At 38.5% G+C, this 18,990-nt stretch overlaps 1 protein-coding gene across 2 annotated transcripts in view; it reads left to right on the plus strand.

Moving 5' to 3' along the window:
• Positions 1-18,544, plus strand: part of AFTPH (aftiphilin) — a 45,492-nt gene extending 26,948 nt beyond the window's left edge. The window contains exons 7-10 of one of the 2 annotated variants that reach the window (XM_071582067.1): positions 6,189-6,249; positions 7,890-7,973; positions 11,510-11,633; positions 17,336-18,544. In XM_071582067.1, the coding sequence (XP_071438168.1) occupies positions 6,189-6,249; positions 7,890-7,973; positions 11,510-11,633; positions 17,336-17,480 (414 nt within the window). In that variant the 3' untranslated portion in view covers positions 17,481-18,544. The remainder of the gene's footprint in view (positions 1-6,188; positions 6,250-7,889; positions 7,974-11,509; positions 11,634-17,335) is intronic. The other variant, XM_071582068.1, reaches the window with a different exon arrangement.
• The last annotated feature ends 446 nt before the right edge of the window (positions 18,545-18,990 follow it).

Genomic DNA, 18,990 nt, shown 5'->3' on the forward strand with positions numbered 1-18,990 from the left:
TTGGAAAAGACCTCCGAGATCATCAAGTCCAACTCTTGGTCCAACTCCAGTGCCTTTACCAGATCATGGCACTCAGTGCCATGTCCAATCTCAGTTTAAAAATCTCCAGGGATGGGGAACCCACCCCCTCTCTGGGCAGGCCATTCCAATGCCTGATTACTCTCTCTGGAAAGAATTTTTTTCTGGTATCCAACTTAAATTTCCTCTGGCAGAGCTTGAGCCCGTGCCCCCTTGTCCTATTGCTGAGTGCCTGGGAGAAGAGACCAACCCCCACCTGGCCAGAACTTCCCTTCAGGTGGTTATAGACAGTGACGAGGTCACCTCTGAGCCTCGCCTTCTCCAGGCTAAACAACCCCAGCTCCCTCAGCCTCTCCTCATATAGGACTTGTGCTCCAGTCCCTTCACCAGCCTTGTTGCACTTCTCTGGACCCGCTCCAGCCCCTCAAGATCTTTCCTGAACTGAAGGGCCCAGAACTGAACACAATACTCAAGGTGTTGCATTTGCAGTGTGTGAGGTTGTCAACAAGCTAATGGGATATGCAGAGATATTTCATTTTCAGAGTCACTACTGTGATGCTTGGCCTACAGAGAATCAGCTGTGTCCCTCCTTGATGCAGGTCTTGCTTAATCTACCCAGCATCTCTAGTTACCTGCTGTGCCTGTGACTTCTGATTGAAGGCATTCCAGAAGGAATTATTCTCTTAGGTACTTAGGAGTGTAGTGATTTTCTTGCGCTGCTTGCTCTCTGTCATAATGCAGAGCTCTAAGTGTGACATGCTTGCACCAGAGGAGAATTTCTCATTGTTGAGTATCAGTATGTCAGTAGGCTCAGAGCTGATGTTGTTTTATGCAGCAATACACATTTGCTGCTTCCTATGCTGCTTTTCACATGTAGTGGATCTGAGCAGCTGAACTGGGTGTAAGAAAAAGTAACTGATTACTGCAACCAGTCTGAGCTGAAGAAATCAATGGTTTGATTTCTATATGTGAACAAAGTAGAAAAATTTTACTGTCTTTTTGCAGCATTCAAAGTACTCCTTTTTAGAGAGGGAAAAACGTAAACCATACACCAAACATAAACCATACACCAAACAGCTCAGAGAGCTGCAAGAGCCTGAAGTAGCAGCATCTCTGACAAGTGCCATTTTCTCAGTTGCTTGGCAGTTCTAGTGCTGAAAATAAGAACCTCTGCTTACCAAAATCTCTCTTCTTGTCTAATTATGAATTCCTGCTGCAGAATTTCCCATTACTTGTCACAGTTTGATGATCTTGTCCCATAGCTTGTTCTAACAAGGCCATCTCTGTTCAGTAGTTGTGGTCCAGGAATACATCTGAGATGCTTCTGTGTTGTCTGCACTATTGGCCTTAGGTACTTCTTTCCTCAAAGTTAAATACTAAAATAAGCTTTTGAGGAAGAGGTGGGTTAGAGCTGTAACCATTAAGAACACCTAAGAGGCCCCAGTTAAGTGTCATTCAGAGAGTTTCGGGCATGAACGATCAATTCTCCACCTCAGAGACCTCATTCCTTTCTTTACTGGTCTCATCTTCTGTCAATGTTTGGTGGTTTCTGTTTGCTTTGGGAAAATCCAGCTTCACTTCACATGGTGCAGGCTGCCTTCTAGGAATATTCCAGATTGTAGTGGTAATAAGATGACATGCCCAAACTTTGGTAAACATTTCATGAAGGACTGTGCTATGAACATTGTTTAATATTCAATGGAGATACAGGCAATTTTAGTAGAGCCAGAAATTTCTTACTCTAATTAAGGTGCAATATCTTTCAAGTATATGTGTAATGTGTAATTATTTAGTTAAAACTTCTAAATTTCTCCATTTTCAGAGAGTGATGATTTAGCATTCTTATATTCAGAAATTTCATAATATTGGCTTTCTTTTTGGAAGGAGAGGCTCTAGTTAATAGATTCCTGGTCTTTGCTTAAGGAAAAGAGCAGAGTTCTCCTCTGTTCAAAGCCTGGCATTTATGGGACTTGTACACAGATCAGGTCTGTGCATGTACGTGTATGACTTTCTGCTGAGGGAATGAAACTTTGGAGGAAAGACTGCAATGGTGCAAAAGTAGGAGTGGGAAGAACATTTATAGAAACATAGAAATGCCTCCTAAATTTTTTTTTGTTGTAGGCAAACAGAGGAAAGCATGCAGAGATTTAAAATTGAGAACATTAGAAATAAAAAGAATGAGGTAAAAAGCAGTAAGTGAGCTGCAATGCTTTTTCCTAGTTATGATCTAAACTCTGTGTGGTTTGCCCTCATTCCCTGCAGAGGGTCTCACTGAATTGGTTAGGCCGTGCAAGTAGTGGTTAAATTTCCATCTGAGGGATTTAAGCTGTAAGGACAAGATTTTTGAAAGTAAGAATTCTCTCAAGCAAGTTACTGACTGGTTTGCCATCACATTAGTTTGTTGTATAAGGATGATTTTTTGTAGACTCATTCTGTTTTATATTTGAAGGTAGCATCTAAATTCTTCTTTGATCTGTTGTTTATCTTGACAATTGAGGGGTTTATTTCTCTGTTCCTCTGTGCTCATAACTGTAAGGCAGTAAACAGAATATGAAATAATCCCCTGATTACTGTTGCCTTGATCTAAGCACGTCTCAAAGACTTGCCAGGGCTGAAGTAAAAGGCTCTGTCAAGGCACATCAGGTGCAGGGAGGAGTGGCTGCTGGAATAGGCACCCTTTGATTGTGAGACCCAAGACAGGTGTCCTTCTCTTCTTTTTTTTATGCAGCTCCAGTGGGCTCCTACACACAGCCAAGTCCTCAGGCAGTGCAATTAAAATATACTCCAGTGTTTGTTGAAGAGGTTGCTGTGTGGACTTAATGATGACTGCTTTCTCTTGATTGGGTGCCCTTTTCTCATTAACATTGTTTTAGGGTTTACTTACCTGCTTCTCCTTGGATTTCTTGAGTAAAGTTGTTCAGATATTTCTGCTCTTTTGCTTTTGCTTGAAGGCAGCTTCTTCTCTCTATTTGTGACCATGTGTCTTTGATAGTTACCTGCCTAATTTTGCTTAGTAAGTTATATTGGAATAGAAATCTGCAGTGACCCAGACCTTTCTAGAAGAAAATGACGAGTGCTTGTTTTCAGCAGGTGCCCATTGCAGCACATCCCTTGCGTGTAAGCCACTGAATTAGGGATCAGGTTATAATAGAAATATGTATCTTACACTTGCTGGCTACTAGGACTGAACCTTAATTAAACCCTGTGGGGTGACAGTCTTTAAAAACACTTTTAATTACATAAGAGACCATCAGGACTTCTAACAATGACAGATGCAAACTACCGTATTATTGGCCACCAGCCAAAGGCTCCATCAGGAACTGCTTTCCAGTTACACATGTGAGAAAGATCCAAGAGTATGTGTAGCTTTGTTGACAGAGTAAGAGAAAGATTTTCAGGTAAGAGATGTTACAGAACTTCCTGTTCTATCAGATGTGACAGTTGCTTAAAGGAGTTGTCTGAAAAGAGCAATTTTCAGAACTGATGTAATTTTGCCAATGAATACACACAATGAAATGTATGAATTACTTCCAAGTAAACCTTTTTTGGAATGTTTATGATGCTCATTTGTGGGATCCATCTAAATATTGACATTATATTTGTACTGCAAGCCCTTTTATATCTTTCCCCCAGCTTTAAGACAGCAAAATGCTTCCTTTTTTTTCCCCTTTGTTTAATTTTCCTTGAGTAATTATTGGCACAGACACAAACATTTACATTTTACTTGTGTAAATTATAAAAGCTCTTACATAATACATTCTAAAATTACAGTGTGAAAACATCTCTCACTTTTATCTAAGTGAAATGTGATGCAGTAAAACCAGCAGGCACTTTAATTTCCTTTTTCTTACTTCCTTGACATTCAGACTAGTACTCTGACAGCTGAGTCTGTTTTTTCATTTCTGTACCATGTCCTGTAATCTAAGATGGAGGCCTTGAGGAGTAAATGCAGTTTGCCCCATTTCTCAGTATTCTCTTAGATTGGGTACTTTACCTTAAAGCATGTTATTAAAATAATAATTGTAAATGCAGCAGTCTAGCAACCACACAGTCTCTGAAAGGCAAAACATTTTATTCCCTTTGCAGGGTGTGTTCCCAGTGTCTGAAATTTTAATGCTGTGTTCAGGTGTCCCAGTGTGTAGTTGGTTTTCTTGGGGCTGAGGTCACTGAAACAGAAAACTTTCTGTTTAATTTTCTTTTCCCTCTGCCTTCTCCTTTCTCTTTGTTTGCTATTGTATAGACCCGGGTTTGCAGCATCCTGTATAGGTGGGTTCTGCTTTACTTACCCCCTCCTTTGCAAAGTGGTTGAAGTCAGCAGAATGGCCTCATCCCACAGAGCAGACTAATATACTTAGTATATTCTTACTGATTTGGAGTCAGATTCCTTTTTTCTCATTTTAGGAAGAATTCATCACATCCTTTGTCCTTTCCTTGACAAACTTGAGAATCAAGTCATCATTAAAGGCAGAAGCTTAGCCAGCCCTTGGTACCACTTTTTCCGTGCAGTTCTGTCACACTCATCAGTCCTGACTCAGGCTTTTGTCACAAAATGCAGTAGGTGTTTTCCTCACTAAGTGAGAGTTGGTAGGAAGCCACTTAGTTTCAATTTGATTTCATTTTGCTCAGGGCAGAAAGCTATTAAATTGTCATACCACCTTTTTTTTTTCCCCTACAAACTCGTTTTAATGTTAATATATCTCAGATGTAACAAAATTTAAACAAGCTACTGATGATAGTGATCATTACTTCATCAGGTGTAACTTCCACTCTGCTAACATTATATCTGCATGCAAATAATTTCAGTGCCAGTAATTTCATTACCAAGGCAAAGTAAAAAATGTAGGATCAGCTCCTTAAGCTCCATGGAGTGAATGCTGTTCAAACTGTGCACAGGACTGGAAATATTTTCAAGACATTAGGTAGCAAAGATTTGTCCAGGCAAGACATCTACTATAAGTAAATACAGAATTCTCTGTCTTCCTTTGTTTTTCTTTTTGTAACATCTATCACTGACAAAAAGCCTTTGACAGTGAGTTCAGTTGTACTCCAAAGCTGGCTCAGGTTGCTACAGTCTTAATTAGTGAACCTGCATTTTCATCAGTGTTGGATGGTTGAATGTTTTAAAAGCAAAAAAATAAAATTAAAAATTAAAATCTGACTTTCTACAAAAGCCACTGGAAACTTGACAAGTACTGGTGCGTTTTGAGTGATATTGCTGAGAACTTGGAGTGCTTTTCTTCCATGCTGTCAGGCACATCCTTTCCCAAGACTACCTTGACTTCACTGGGGAGGCAGCAGAAATGTAATGCACAGAGGTAGAAAAGATCAACTTATTTTAGACATGTCTGATACTGTCCCATCAGTTTGTGTCCTGAGAATACAGGAGGGAACAGCACTTGCAAGTTTACACTGCACCTGAACACACCTGCCCTATAGAGAGCATGGTCCCTGCTGCCTGCTTGTGTCCAAAAGGCTTAACAAGAGGAAGGGAAAAGCCAAGAATGGGCTCCCAGAAGGAGTCAATGTTTCCATGCTCCTCTTGTTCAAGCATTGCTACTAATGGTCTGTACATAGATAAGGATGAGTTCATTGTTTAAAGGATAAGTCGTCACATAGATTTATTTTTAAAGGGGGTGTAGTGGAGAAGGTGTTGAGTTTATCCTTCACATGTAGGGATTATGTCTCTTAAAAGCAAAACAAACCAGAAGAACCATGGGCTGTTTGATGGTAAATAGTGTATCAGAACAAAGCATGGATGTACAGACAGCTTTCACAATTCTACATTTGCCCTGTAATTCTGTGTACATACCCTTTTATACTGAGTGCCTCATCTTATAATAGTTTAATAGTAATAATAGTTTAACTTTCAACTGTGCCTTAAGTTTTGTTGTTCAATTCATGTGTTTTAGCTAATTTGCAAATCCTATTTGAGTTAGAAGTTACCTAATCTGTACTGTTCAGAATTTAATGAGACTTCCTGTGGTAGAACAAACCTACTTTGAATCTTTAGTGCATATAATAAAAATACACACCTCCCAAAATTTGGGGCTTGATCATTTAGTTGTCTTTTTTTAGTGTTTCGATGCTAAAAGAATCTGTTGTTTGAACTGCTTTGCATTGTTGTAACCTGAACTGACTATAAAATCTGATTTCTGACTTTTCAACTCTAGGAATCTCTACCACCTGTCCAGTTTGACTGGAGTAGCAGTGGCCTTACTAACCCTTTAGATGGTACGTCTCTCCGTAGAGCCTCTAGCACCAGAGCTAGAGATAAGAAAGCTACAAAGTTCAGACAAACATCTATCTGCTGATTATTTTTTTAAAATCTATACACACACACATATATAAAATATATATATATAATATTTATTTCTTACTCCTAACTTTGGAAATTCAGGCTTTCTTTCTGATTAACAGTGCCCCTAATGTGAAGTATTACATAGTCTGAGAAATACTAAGTTAAGTATTATTTTAGATTCCTGCCATATGCTAGTGACACGGTGGCAACATTAACATTCATTATGTATAACTGAAGATTATAATGAAATCCAGCAAACGAACATTTTAGATTGAGGAATTTTACTTCTTGAAAGTACTTTTCACCAGTCAGCTATCTCTTTAGACATCCTTTGACAAACTTGTGTATAGTGGCTACTTCAAAGCACAATATTTTAACCACAAACTGTTTGCAAAATATACACTTCTTGAGCTGAAAGTTTTCAGATTTAAAGATAATTTTATATTTAAAAAATATGACTTCATCCATTATCACTTTGCTTACACTGAAGAGCTAATTACAGCTGATACATTAAAGAGGTAGCTACAAACTTATTTGTATCTGTAAATGTATATAGTTGTCACATAAAAGACCCTTCACCTATGTCTATTTTAATAGCAGAGTGAGTTGTGCCACTGCCTCCAGTGTCAGAAATGTAAGTGCATGCAAAGGAAATAAAACAAGTTTTAGAAACTTGTTTGATTGACAGACTAGAAACCCATAAGGAAACTGATACCTTTACGAGGAGCCTGCTGACAGCAACTAATTCCTGACACAAAAGTCTTTCAGGGGCAGGCTCAGATAAGCAGCATCTCTGACTGCACTGGTGTTGCCACACTGTGTTGTTTCAGAACATGTGGGATGTAAGTTTGGAGAGCAATATGGTGCTGAAGGAAAGCCTGGATGGACCCTTTTGCTGTTGTCTGGTGTCTTATTACTTCAGTCAATCATCATGCTTTCTTTTTAACAAACAACTTTAAAATGTATCTTGATTTCTGTTTTAGTACTAAAGGGGAACAGTATAATTTACCAGTGAGGAACTGGACATAAGAGTGGCATTTGTTACCCAGTGGTCACACTGCTTTAAGATAACTAACTAACACCTTAAAGCTGCTAAATAAAATTTTAAATGTTTTTTTTTCTTTTTGTTCTTTGCTATTTGAGGATCTGCTAAGTCTTCCTGATGAAAGAATGGCTTTCAATTTCAGTGAGGGGAGAAAAAGCCCACTATATTTTAACTATCAATTGACCTATATATTGTTTCCCTTTAACTGATCACCTCTTTCTCTCTGGGTCGTGCTGGTTTCTCTTTAATTTTTAGATTGAAATAAATACTTCTATTTTAAAGTTACTAGTGTTGATTTCCTTGCTGCATTGTACATGAGGAAATGTGCACTGAATTAAGTTGTTAACATTCTAGAAGGTACAAACTAATACTGTAAGCATTGTTTTCATGTCGATTTTTAAATTGCGTACTGAGTACTAATTATAACTTGCATGTTCAAGTGTGTGTCTTACCCCTTTTTACACATAAACCCCTCCCTTGGCTTACCTTCTATATGGCTGCCTACCAACACGGTCACTGAATTTCAAGCTAGTGGAGGTTCCACTCTTCTGAACCTTGATTTCTTTGGGCCCGTGGATGACAGTAGCTCTAGCAGCACCACCACCATCCCAGGTCAGCAGAGTGTTCAAACCACAACTGTAAGAATATAACGACTTACTAAAAGCATGAGCACATCACTTGACTTTCCTACAAACAAGGAGAAATTTTACATTGCCTTTCTCTAAAATGTCTCTCTACTGCATTTTTTTTCCTTTAATCTGTGTTCTGTTTTCTGGTGTTTTGTATCAAGTACAAGTATTTAAAAGGTACTGTCAGCTCCATATTTGTCAGCTGCTGAAGGAATGAATGGCTTTTATGCTTTTGCAAACAAGATGTTAAAACACTTGGTTCAAATGAGAAATCCCGGAAGTTAACTCTTCTAAGCACTTAAGAGATTTTTTTTTAAATGGTGTAAGATGGGACAATTCCTAAAATATGAGGCTTGCTCTCTCCTCTAAATGAGTACCTTCAAATTATAGGATTATGATGTTGTTTGGGACCTGTGTGTGAATATAAATTTGCAGAGCTTGGTTTATCACAGCCCTGCTGGGTTTTGCTGCTATAAATTTTTTTCTTTGAGTGAACTACTAATGTTAATGATAAAGTGAAAAAAGTGTTTTAACAGCATTTGTAATAGAAAAGGAGATAATTGCATGTTTATGGGACATTAGAAGTTCATGAATGTTAATTGTAAAGCCAAAACACTTTATCTGCAACTTACTCCCTTTAAAAAGGAGATCAAAATACCACTCTCTCATTGAGTAATGTGTGAAAGGAATTGAATTCGTTTATCACACGGTTTTGACATGCTCTGAGTATTTTACATGAGCTTGTGAAAAACCTGCACTTTGAATAAATTTCTGCAGGAGTTTAAGTTAACATTTTTGGGATTTATTCTAGTGCACATGTGAAGTTGATCAGGCAAAGACTCTTTCAGTACAATGCCTGAAACCATGATAATCAATTTTTTCATAGGAAGGATATTTTTCCTATTAGTGATTTTCATTTTAAAAATCAATTCTGAAGATATTGGGGGATCTCCCACATAAACAAATAAGTGATTATAATTACTATTTTTTGGTTTTAGAAACACACTTTTTTAGTTTTGAAATCTGGTCACTGAAGGCCATTTTGTGGCATGGCAATCTAATTGTCTTTTTATTCCACCCTTGAGAAATGTGATTATCAGATGAAAGCTGTCAGGTTTGTCATGGGAGTCATAGCTAGTAAAGTCAAAGTGCTTGAGTCTTACAGATTTTTTTGTGTGTGCAAGTCACTGACACAATCACCACCAGTACATGAATTATTGCTTGTGCAAGTGGAGTGCACACTGGAAGGGATTTCTGGAGGAATACTTTGTTAGCCTTTTATTACATTTTATTTTTTATGTTGTTGTTCCATGAAGTTACAGGTATTATCACCTTCCCTGGTATGCCCTATAGTGCCTATTTTTGTTTGTTTTGTTGGGTTTTTTTGGTTTGGTTTTTTTTCCTCCTGACTTGTTTCTGGGAAAGTCATTTGTTTCATGGCTTGCAGCTTGTGTGTTTGTGTGTGTGTTTAGGAGCTTTGTGTGGGGTTTGGTTGACTAACTTTCCTTCACTATCTCATTAAGGTTTTGCAGTGCTTTCCTTAAATATTCTCGCATCATTTGAATAAAATGGAGAATATGCAACTCTTAAAAAAATAAATATAAGAATTGAAAGACAAATTGCTAGATCCCTTGGCTTAAAGAAGAAACTTTTGTCAGTAGTAGAAGTTTATTCTTTCTTTGAAGACCGTAGTTTTACTTGCTATAGATCAATACTGGATTCTTCTCAGTCTGATTTTTCAGTAGCCAAAATAACTTTTTAATAAAAATTTGCATTCTGCATCATGAACAGTGAGTTACTAATTTCTACTACATTCCCACAATTTAGTGTATTTTATATTTCGTGTTATTAGTTTAACATAAATGTAGCTGAGTAAGAACTGCCTAAAGAACAGTAAATTGAGCAGTGACATCTCTACAGCAAAAATGAATTCAGGGCTGGAAATGAGAATATCTAAATGATGTAACTTACAAGGTTGCATTTAATGTTTGTTGCAGAGTTGCATGTCAAAGGGCTCCTCGTTTCAATTAGCTTTCCTATTTGTACCTTAATGGGATTTCTCGGCTTCTGCAAGTCAAAGTGTGTTTCTTCAAGGCTTCCTCTCCCTGATTGAAAGTGGATATTTTATGGAATATTTGGGCTTTTTCCTATTTCCAACTTCTGTAAACATCTGACAGTACTAAAAGTCTTGGTATGCTGGTCTCAGGACAGTACATATTTGATATTTTGCATGGAACTGGATCAAACTGACTTAAAAAAATCTATATTGAAAGGACAGCTGATTAATTTCAAAGCAATTCATGTAATATGGAACAAATCTCCCCACCTCCTGCAGCTTAACTAGATGATTTTCTCAGTTTTACATTTTGATCATCTTAGTTTCCTTACAATAAAACAATTAATTTGTGCCCAAAGTACAACACAAGCGTGACACTTTTTTAAGGCCCAGGTGTTTGTGAAACACAGGGTTTGTGTACAAAAGTTCTGTGCAGTTTTTGAAAAATACTTCAAATTGTGAATAGCACATGTACATACAAAGCATAACATACCTGAAACTCTAATCACCTATTCAAAATCCTTCTGAGCAACAAAATCTGTTGTAAGCATCTTTCCTCTTGATATATAATGATAATTCTAATTCCTAGATTTTCTTTAAGAAATAATACATAATATCTGGAAAGCCTAGAGCTACTTCCTGCTGAGATGTGATGTTTGATACCAAACAGGTAGAATTTAACTCATACATGTGTGTTTTTTGGATGCAGGTTTCCATTGTGTGCAGTGTTTTCAGAATGACCTCTGCTGATAAAATTTGAAATCCATTCCCAGCCTGTGTGATGTCAAAAGTCAGTGTCTGACTTAGATACCTGAAACTAGGAATTCAAAGCTGAAACATCCAGATACTTAATGCTTTAGAAATACTTGAGAGATTAAATGGGAGCTCAGACTAAAAGTTTTGATAGTACTATACATATTAGTGTGTAACTTTTTTAATACCATTCCACTTCTGTGTTTCATAAAAGCTGCTTTTCCTCACCTGAGATTTCAGCACAGCCCATAGTGAAAAGCAAGACACTGAATGCACTCTGAATGCAGTGTTGTTTGTAACCTCCCAGTGAAGGGTTGGTGCCTGTTAACATGCAGTGTTCTTTTAATGCAGGCAGTTGAGTTGAAGTAATTGAAACAATCCATCTTGACACAGCTGACACCTTTACAGAGGTTTCACACTAAAAAGTAAATCAAATTGGTTTTGTTTACTCATAGACTGAGACCTTGTATGCCAGACTTGATCCAAAGTGTGTGTGTTTTGTAGTACAATTGAAAAAGCTGCTGAAAAAGGATGGGGAGACAGGATGATGCTTCAGAAATACAAACATGTTCTGTTGTGTTCTTTTCATGTATCTTGAAATTATAAATGATTCAGATGTTTACAGAAATTAGTCTCTAGCAAGTTGGTCTGTGACTAATTATGACTGTACTTGCCTCCAACCATCACTGATTGTTGTTTTGTACTACAAGGTGTGGATCCTGAGTTGTATGAATTGACAACTTCAAAACTGGAAACTTCCAATGCAAGCAACAGAGTGACTGATGCGTTTGCAAGGCTCATGTCCACAGTGGAGAAGGCAAGCACGTCCACAAGGTAAATACAATGCTCTTCCCTGCACATTTTAACTCTGTTTGCAAGGGTGGCGTGAAATGTGAGGTATAAATGTGTGTGCTGGTTTTAGGGCAAAAGTTCCTGAATTATTAGAAGCCTTAAATTTAATAATTAAATTTTAACTCTGAAATACACTGTACTGTAGTTCATATTTGAAATTGCAACAGGGCTATAAAATAAGATGGGAGAAAGTTCATGAGCTGAAAGAGACAGATCAGCAGTTGAAAAGCTGGAGCCAAAGACTGAACTGGAGAAGGTGACACTCTGTACACCCCAACTGGTTCCTAAGAATGGGAGGGTAAACTGAACCACACAGTTCAGAGCCCTAGGACTGTGAGAGAAAACTCTCCTTGGACCTCTGTAATTTATAAATATAGAATGTTCCACAAGTAAAATCATTAAACAGACTAATAATTGCAACTATATTTGTCCCTTCGCAAATATTTTGAGCACCTATTGAAACTTAAGTGACCAAACATCAGTTTAGTTTTGAGATGTTGCAGGTTAAGGAGCAAGCATGTAGTTGGTTTAGGATGTCCTTTCTGATTCTGTGGAGCACATGTGAAGTAGTTTGGGCTTTTTTATAGCAGAATCTGTAGAAAGTCTTCAGGTGTCAAATGTCTGTCTTGAAGTCTGGCCTGTTGAATTGGTACAGAGTAGTCTCTCCATTTATAAGCTTGTATTCTTTTTTTTTAATGTGTATCTTTGTCTTAACATATAATTAATGTCTGTGCTCATTAAAAGAATCACTGAGGGATGCTCACCAAAGTAAAATATTAGTGTTTTGGAAGTGTGTGCCTTAACATGCAACAAACAGATAGTAACATACCCTCATAAGTGAGTGAGCTGTAGGGTTTATTCAGCACTCTAAGATAGATGTGTTTTCCTGCAGCAGGGCACCAGGAGGAGGCATGGGAATGGTGGGGCAGAGCTGGCTTGCTTCGAATTAGCAGAACTATAATTTTCAATAGCTCTTTTAAAAAAATTGTTCCTTCGCTGAGAAAACTGTCGTACTTTCCTGCAGTGATCATTTTGAAAGTGAATATGAAATAAAAAAAGATCAACAAACCCTGAAATTTCCAGCGAGAACCACTAGAGGGAACTCCCCACTTCAGTGCTGATTTTGGATCTCTGCTTTTGGATTGCCTCTTTTTCTATCCATGGAGTCCATGTGCTCTTCCTGAAGATAGACTAGTGGAAAAGTTTGATTTTCACATATTAGAAAACATAGATACAGTTGAAATACTTTTGTATTATATTCTAAGCCTAATTTAGAAGTAACTGCAGCAGGACATGCAAACTCCAAATGTACCTTTATTTATTTCCATTCATAGTTTTGTACCTGCCTGCTTGCTTTAAGATGTCTTAGCTTACTTTTTACTTAAAAAGCACCAGAGAAGTCTGCTTTGCTTAAATGAGTGTTGACCCTCGTTTTTCTGTATTGCTGTTTTTTCTGGTATGAGGAGTTTGAATATTTTTTTCCAGTGCTTCCACAATGCACTTGAAAGCTCTTACTTGTGCACTTAAAGCTCTTTATCCAGATGTCAGCGTTCTTCCCCTGTGCTGGAGAGCATTGCTTCCCAATAGGAAGAGATACTAGATCTGTGGTGTAGCAATATGTCAGGCAGGGGACTTCAGGCTTGGAGGTGAAGTTCAGACACATACAGGGATTAGCTGTTTTAAAGAAGCTGCATTCAGTGTTTAATACATTTTATATGTTTTTGTCAACTCTGAATTTTAAAAAACATCAAGTGCTCTTTTTCTTCTTGATTTCATTCTCTTCAAAAGAAAAGCAGTCTGTTTTTTCAAGCTAGAAGCCTTCAGAGAAATAATGTGGTCTCATCTGAACACTATGCCAAATATGTTTGCAGAATGTTAGCTTTTTGTAATAAAGATGTTTTTCTTTCAAAATTTTTATTCTCTTGTAATGAACTGTAGAATTTGAAATAGGAGTGGCTGGTAGAGCCAACTCAATGAGGATGATGTTCATGCAGCAGCCTGGAAATATGGACTATTAGGTATCCGTGGTAACTGTTTGGGGAAGATGGAACCAGTGGCTTTGATGGCAACTTGGGCTGTGCTGAGACTTTGCCATGTCTGCAGCTTGCCTGAGCTCAGGACCTTTAGGGTAATGTGTAGAATGAAAATAGCATTGTTCAGCTGTAGGATGCCATGTGAGGAGTTATCTTTGTCTAAAGTAGCTCCATCTTTTTCTTGCAAAGCCATCTCTTGAACCAGAAAGTCTGTTTTCCAGAAGGAAGGTATTGGGAGAGAAGGGGAAACTTCCCCCTCAGCTTGAGCCTCAAACCTTGACAGCAGCAGTAAGTGCTGAAGGTCAAGGACCCAGGGCAGCATTCCAGAGAGACTCTGCAGCCTTGCCTGCTTCCATAGAATTGGCAGAGATCAAAAGTTTATCTGCTGTCTTGTTGAAGGAAAGCAGAGCACTGGTACTTTTCCAAGAAATGGCCGAAACCTGGATGTGAACTGAAAATGCTCCTTGGGGACGGTGTTGGATGGAGCAAACTAACTCTTAATTACAGCGTGTTTTTAAAGTGCGTTTCTCTAATCAGCTCCTTGTTGCTGATAAAGCCTGGCCTTGCTGGTACTATCCACAAAACCCTTTGCAAACATGAGAGATGACTGAAATCCTGAAAGACTTGAATGCTGCAGGAAGGGGCTGGAATGCAAAACAGAACAGTGAGGTGTGAGTGACGCATCGACAAAGCATTCCCTATTTCTTGCTAAATCATCTTCCAACAGCTTTCCTGCCCGTCAGTCTGGCTCATTTCTTGTGGCTTAGTGTTCACATGCCTTTTAAAATGAAACTTAATGCCCACAGGTAGAGGCACTGGCACAATTGCCTGTGTAGGGGCATCCTTTCTGTCCTCTCGGGAGAAAACATAACCTTGTGTAAGAGAAGAGGTGGATGGGGACACAGTGTGCTGTGGAGGATAGTGTTAAAACCTGAATGAGGCAGAGACCTTGTTTTGAGTGAGGGCTGGGTCATTCCATGTTTTAGGAATGAAAAGTTCTTGTTTCAAAGCAGACAGAAGTCCTGCAGCTGCCATTGACACTCTGCTCACTTGGGTGTCTGTTCTTTAAACCATGGTATCTACAGATTAGGAGGATATGATCAGGACAAGCTCTGCAATGTCCCCTCCACTGACCAGGGTTCAGCAAAAGAAGCTCTTGACAATGGGAACATCTTCAGCACAAGTGGTGACTGAAATTAATGCATTTATTTCCCTTGCCTCTATCAAAGGGCATCACAGTTGTTAGGCAGTTTGGGAAGTTTCAAGGCTAAAATCTGTCTGCAGTGATGATGCTACTTTGTCTTTTAAATTCAGAGACTTAGTAATTCTTTAGGTTTGCCCTGGTGATATTTGCTACCAAAAGTGTTGACTCTTACCCAGAAGGGTGCTTGCAGTGTCCAGTTTTATTGTATTGCAGAGAAACCTGCCCTTCTCCATTGAGGAATGGAGAATTCACCTTTTTTTGCACTGAGATGGTTTCAAAAAAGGGTTTGAGCCTCATGGCCAAGTGGTTGTATCTATACCACTACCTTGATCATAGTTAAGTAACTACATACATATAACATAGTTAAGTCTGTTGTGTTACTGTGTTAGCTTGTCATTCTTTATACTTTTTACATTACAGGTTAAGTAAATAAATTCTTTTAAAGGGCCTCCAGCCAGGAGGGCAGCCCTCAGTAAGTGGGTGAGATTCAGCCCTGACTGGGCTCACTAGTGTGCCTGTTCTGCAGTGATGTTGGTACAGCAAGAGTGGTAGCATTGTCCTGTGGTAAAGGTCCTGCATGTGGCCACCAAATAAAATGCAGCACTGCCTCTGGAACCCAGCAGGGCATTTCTTGGCATGCCCTGGTTGAGCAGGGGAGGGAAAGGCATAAAAATAGCAAGGAGTGTATGAGCTCCATCTTGCCTGATTAACAATTACAGGAACATCTCCGAGTCAGCCTCTTCTTTGGCTTCCTCTGTCAAACACTCCTTTGTTAGCTCTAAGTCCTTGATCACCAGGAGTTTGTACCTTTAAGAGGCTTGTGGTAAGTGATTATTAATAGTGGCACCAGATACTGATAACACAGTGGTGGGTGAGAACCACATTTCAACAGCTCAGAGATAGTCCTTTGAGTGCAAACAGAGCTGACTGTGAAGTTGTTAGAGGAGGCACATATTGGCTCTCTGCTTTTCCCTTCAGTAAATCCAGCACACAGCTTTGTTCATCCTCCAGAATTTGGTAATCTGCCTAGTCAGTAGCTCATGAAATTCCACTGCAGCAGTGAAAAAAAAATGGCTATTTTGGTGAAGGTAAATCAGATTTAGTATTTACATGGCCTCATCTAGAGAACTTTCATCAACTGGAGATTTCAAGTAGAAAACAAAATGATAGCTCAGTGTCAACGCAATGATCAGTGATGTCAAGGATGAGTTTGACTCCAGCTCTTTTTTTCTTCTCCTGGCTAGGGAATTCTGAGCCTGCTGTAGCCCCTTGCTCTCCCCTGGTCTCTGATCAGCTGAGGAAGCAATTCCCATGGTGCTGACCAAAGAAAATACAAGTACATGCTGCTTCGTGATTGGAGTGGTCATTGCCCTCTCATGGGCTCCGTTTAAAGTTTATAGATAAGATAAGAAAGGAAACTTCTGAAGTGTTCTAGGGAAAGCAGTTTATTTAATTCAAGCCTTTTCTCTCAGCTTTTTGTCCCAAAGGTGATGGAGCTTATTCAGCTGGAATTTCTTGTGTTGTTGTAGGACTTAGCAGGTGCCTTTCTGTAACTGGAATAATGTTTGATGGCAAATGGAGTATTTTTGGTAGTAGGGAGGCAGTGTTCTTGGAAGGTAAGGCAGATGTCTGTAAACTCTGGGTGTTTGGGCAAGGGAGGGGGGTCTGTAGCACTCTGAGCCAGGCTTCATTTTCCTTGGGAAGTGTGAGGTTTTTGCATAATAGTGAGAACCAAGCACATGGGATTCAGACCTCTTTATTCATTTGTGCTCAGTAATTCTTGTGAATAATGCAAAAGGCAAAGCAAACCCAATGATTCCCAAACTGCTGTATGTATCATCATGGCTCCTCATCCCACTGCACTTCAAAGCAAGTAGCTACACATTGTGAGCCACCTTTTGCTGCTGCTGAGTCCTGAGGGAGAAGTGAGTTTGTGGATCACAGTGTAGAGTGCATGATGTATAGTCTGAGAACAGTCATGTTGGAAACACAGCATAAGTACTTTTTGATTTTAAAATTATTGAGAATGTCCTTTTAAGATTTTTCCACTTTATTTTTGAATGCTGTGCCAGATTTAGGTAGTTTAGAACTAATGCTGCTATTGTTTTATCTCTAGAATATGGCATGGTTGTCTCTTCAAGCGAGTCTCTTCACTCTTGAAGCTGCCAAAAAAAGGAAAAAAATCATATATAAAAATTTTAATTTTAATAGGACTTTTTTTTCTTATTGGAACAATATAGACAGGAACATTTATCTGACTTTCTATGTTAACACATTATTGGTAGGCAGGTAGGTACTATAACATTAGACTACCTTCAAGTAGCTTACAGGAGTGCCTGTCAGTGGGAGACAAGCTGACAGAATGTTGTTTCAATCAGTGATTCTTTCAGTGATCCCAGGGATATCAGGTGCTGGATTAATGCACTTTGTTCTTTTCTTCTCAACAGGAAGCCTAAGAAGGAAGAACATCTTAGTGAAGAGGCTGCCAAGGTGATTTCTAGCCTTCCTGACTTAACTTTCATGCATGCCAAGGTGTTGATGTTCCCAGCCACATTAACACCTTCAACAAGCTGCCAAGAAAAGGTAGACTAAAGTGATGTGAATTGGACATTTTCTATTGATTTTTTTCCTTCCCTCTGTGGGTCTTAAAAGCAATCTTGCTTTAATTAAAAAAAATCAAGTTCAGATGATTTGTTGGTAAGCAGCACTAGAAAGGTATACATAGTAATGTATATTTATTTACATACTGGAGTCCTAAATTTATATTAGAGAAAAATGTAAATAATTGGGGGTAAATCTTTTTGAAGATCTATTCTTTTTGTTGTGCTGGGCTGTATACATTTATGTCTTTGTGAAATACACTGGTGGTGTCCTTCTTACAAAACTTTAAAAAGTTAAAAAAAAAACGTTCTATAAACACATAATGAAAACTTCAATCTTCACGATCTGTGAAGTTCCCCCTTAAGACTTTCAGATTGCATTGAGCAGCTTTTTCTTTCCTGCATATATTAAAACACTTCTTGCTGGAAAAAAAATCAAAAGGTTATGTTGGCCCTTTGTGGGTTTCTCAGTTACTGTTTCTTTAAAACCCAGTAATTTCTTTTGTGTTTTAACAAGCATAAGATGTGTTTTTCCCTTTTTTGCCCCATCCCCTCCCCCTGTTTGATTAGTTGGCTGATCAGTTTTTATGTTCTTAAACTTCAATAGTATGGCTCTGTCACTATATAGCCTTCTGAAAGGTATGCTGTCAGTAACTTCTTGTTCCAGTTATGGATTACTGTCTGAACACTTGATTTTTTTGGGGTCATTAGAAGGTTGTCTGCTTTTAAATCAGTTTGATTTGGAAAAGAAGGACCAAAACAATATGAATGTCTTACAATGAAATTTACCTGTTAAAAATTTTTATGTTCTGTTGTACCACTATTCCTGTTTGATTTTGCACAGTGTAAAATGACATAATCATAGATTGCTATGGTTTTAGGCTGTATATACAGTAAAAAACTATGGGTTGTAAATGTCTGGGGAAATTCCTATGGAAAAAAGAGAGCTATGTCGAAGAACCTCTAAAAAGGTCAATATGCATGCCCAAGGTCTTTTGAGATTTAAGTGTGTAAATTTCCTTTTAGCTTACACAAAATAAAATAATTTAAAAGATACATATGTAGTACAGCCTGCTGTCTTTTTATACAGAATGTATGCCATAGTCCCGTTTCTGTGGATTGTAGAATTGATGCCCTGTATTAATGGTAGGACCTTCCAAATTGTGTTTCTCAGTCCCACAAACCACACCTGGCAGGGCCCTGCAGACTTTCCTTTTATTATCCTCTTTACCCTGTTGTGATTTAGTCTTCTCATTTCTGACTCCAGCTTGCCTTCTGGCATTTGTAGGGCAGTGTGGCTCATGGTGTTTTGGGTTAGAGACTTCTTCAAAATAGATTTGGGATTAAAACAAACACCAGTTATGGTGAGGTGAGAAAGGACAACTGGTTTTGCCTATTTCTTATCTAGAAATAAAAATGTTAACATAGCTATTGCTGACATCCCCTAACAGATCAGCTTGCACTGTAGCTCTGGCAGCAGCATCTCTTCAGAGGGTCTCAGG

The sequence above is a fragment of the Pithys albifrons genome, chromosome 2 (genome assembly GCF_047495875.1).
Source record: "Pithys albifrons albifrons isolate INPA30051 chromosome 2, PitAlb_v1, whole genome shotgun sequence".
In the NCBI taxonomy this organism is placed as follows: Eukaryota; Metazoa; Chordata; class Aves; order Passeriformes; family Thamnophilidae; genus Pithys; species Pithys albifrons.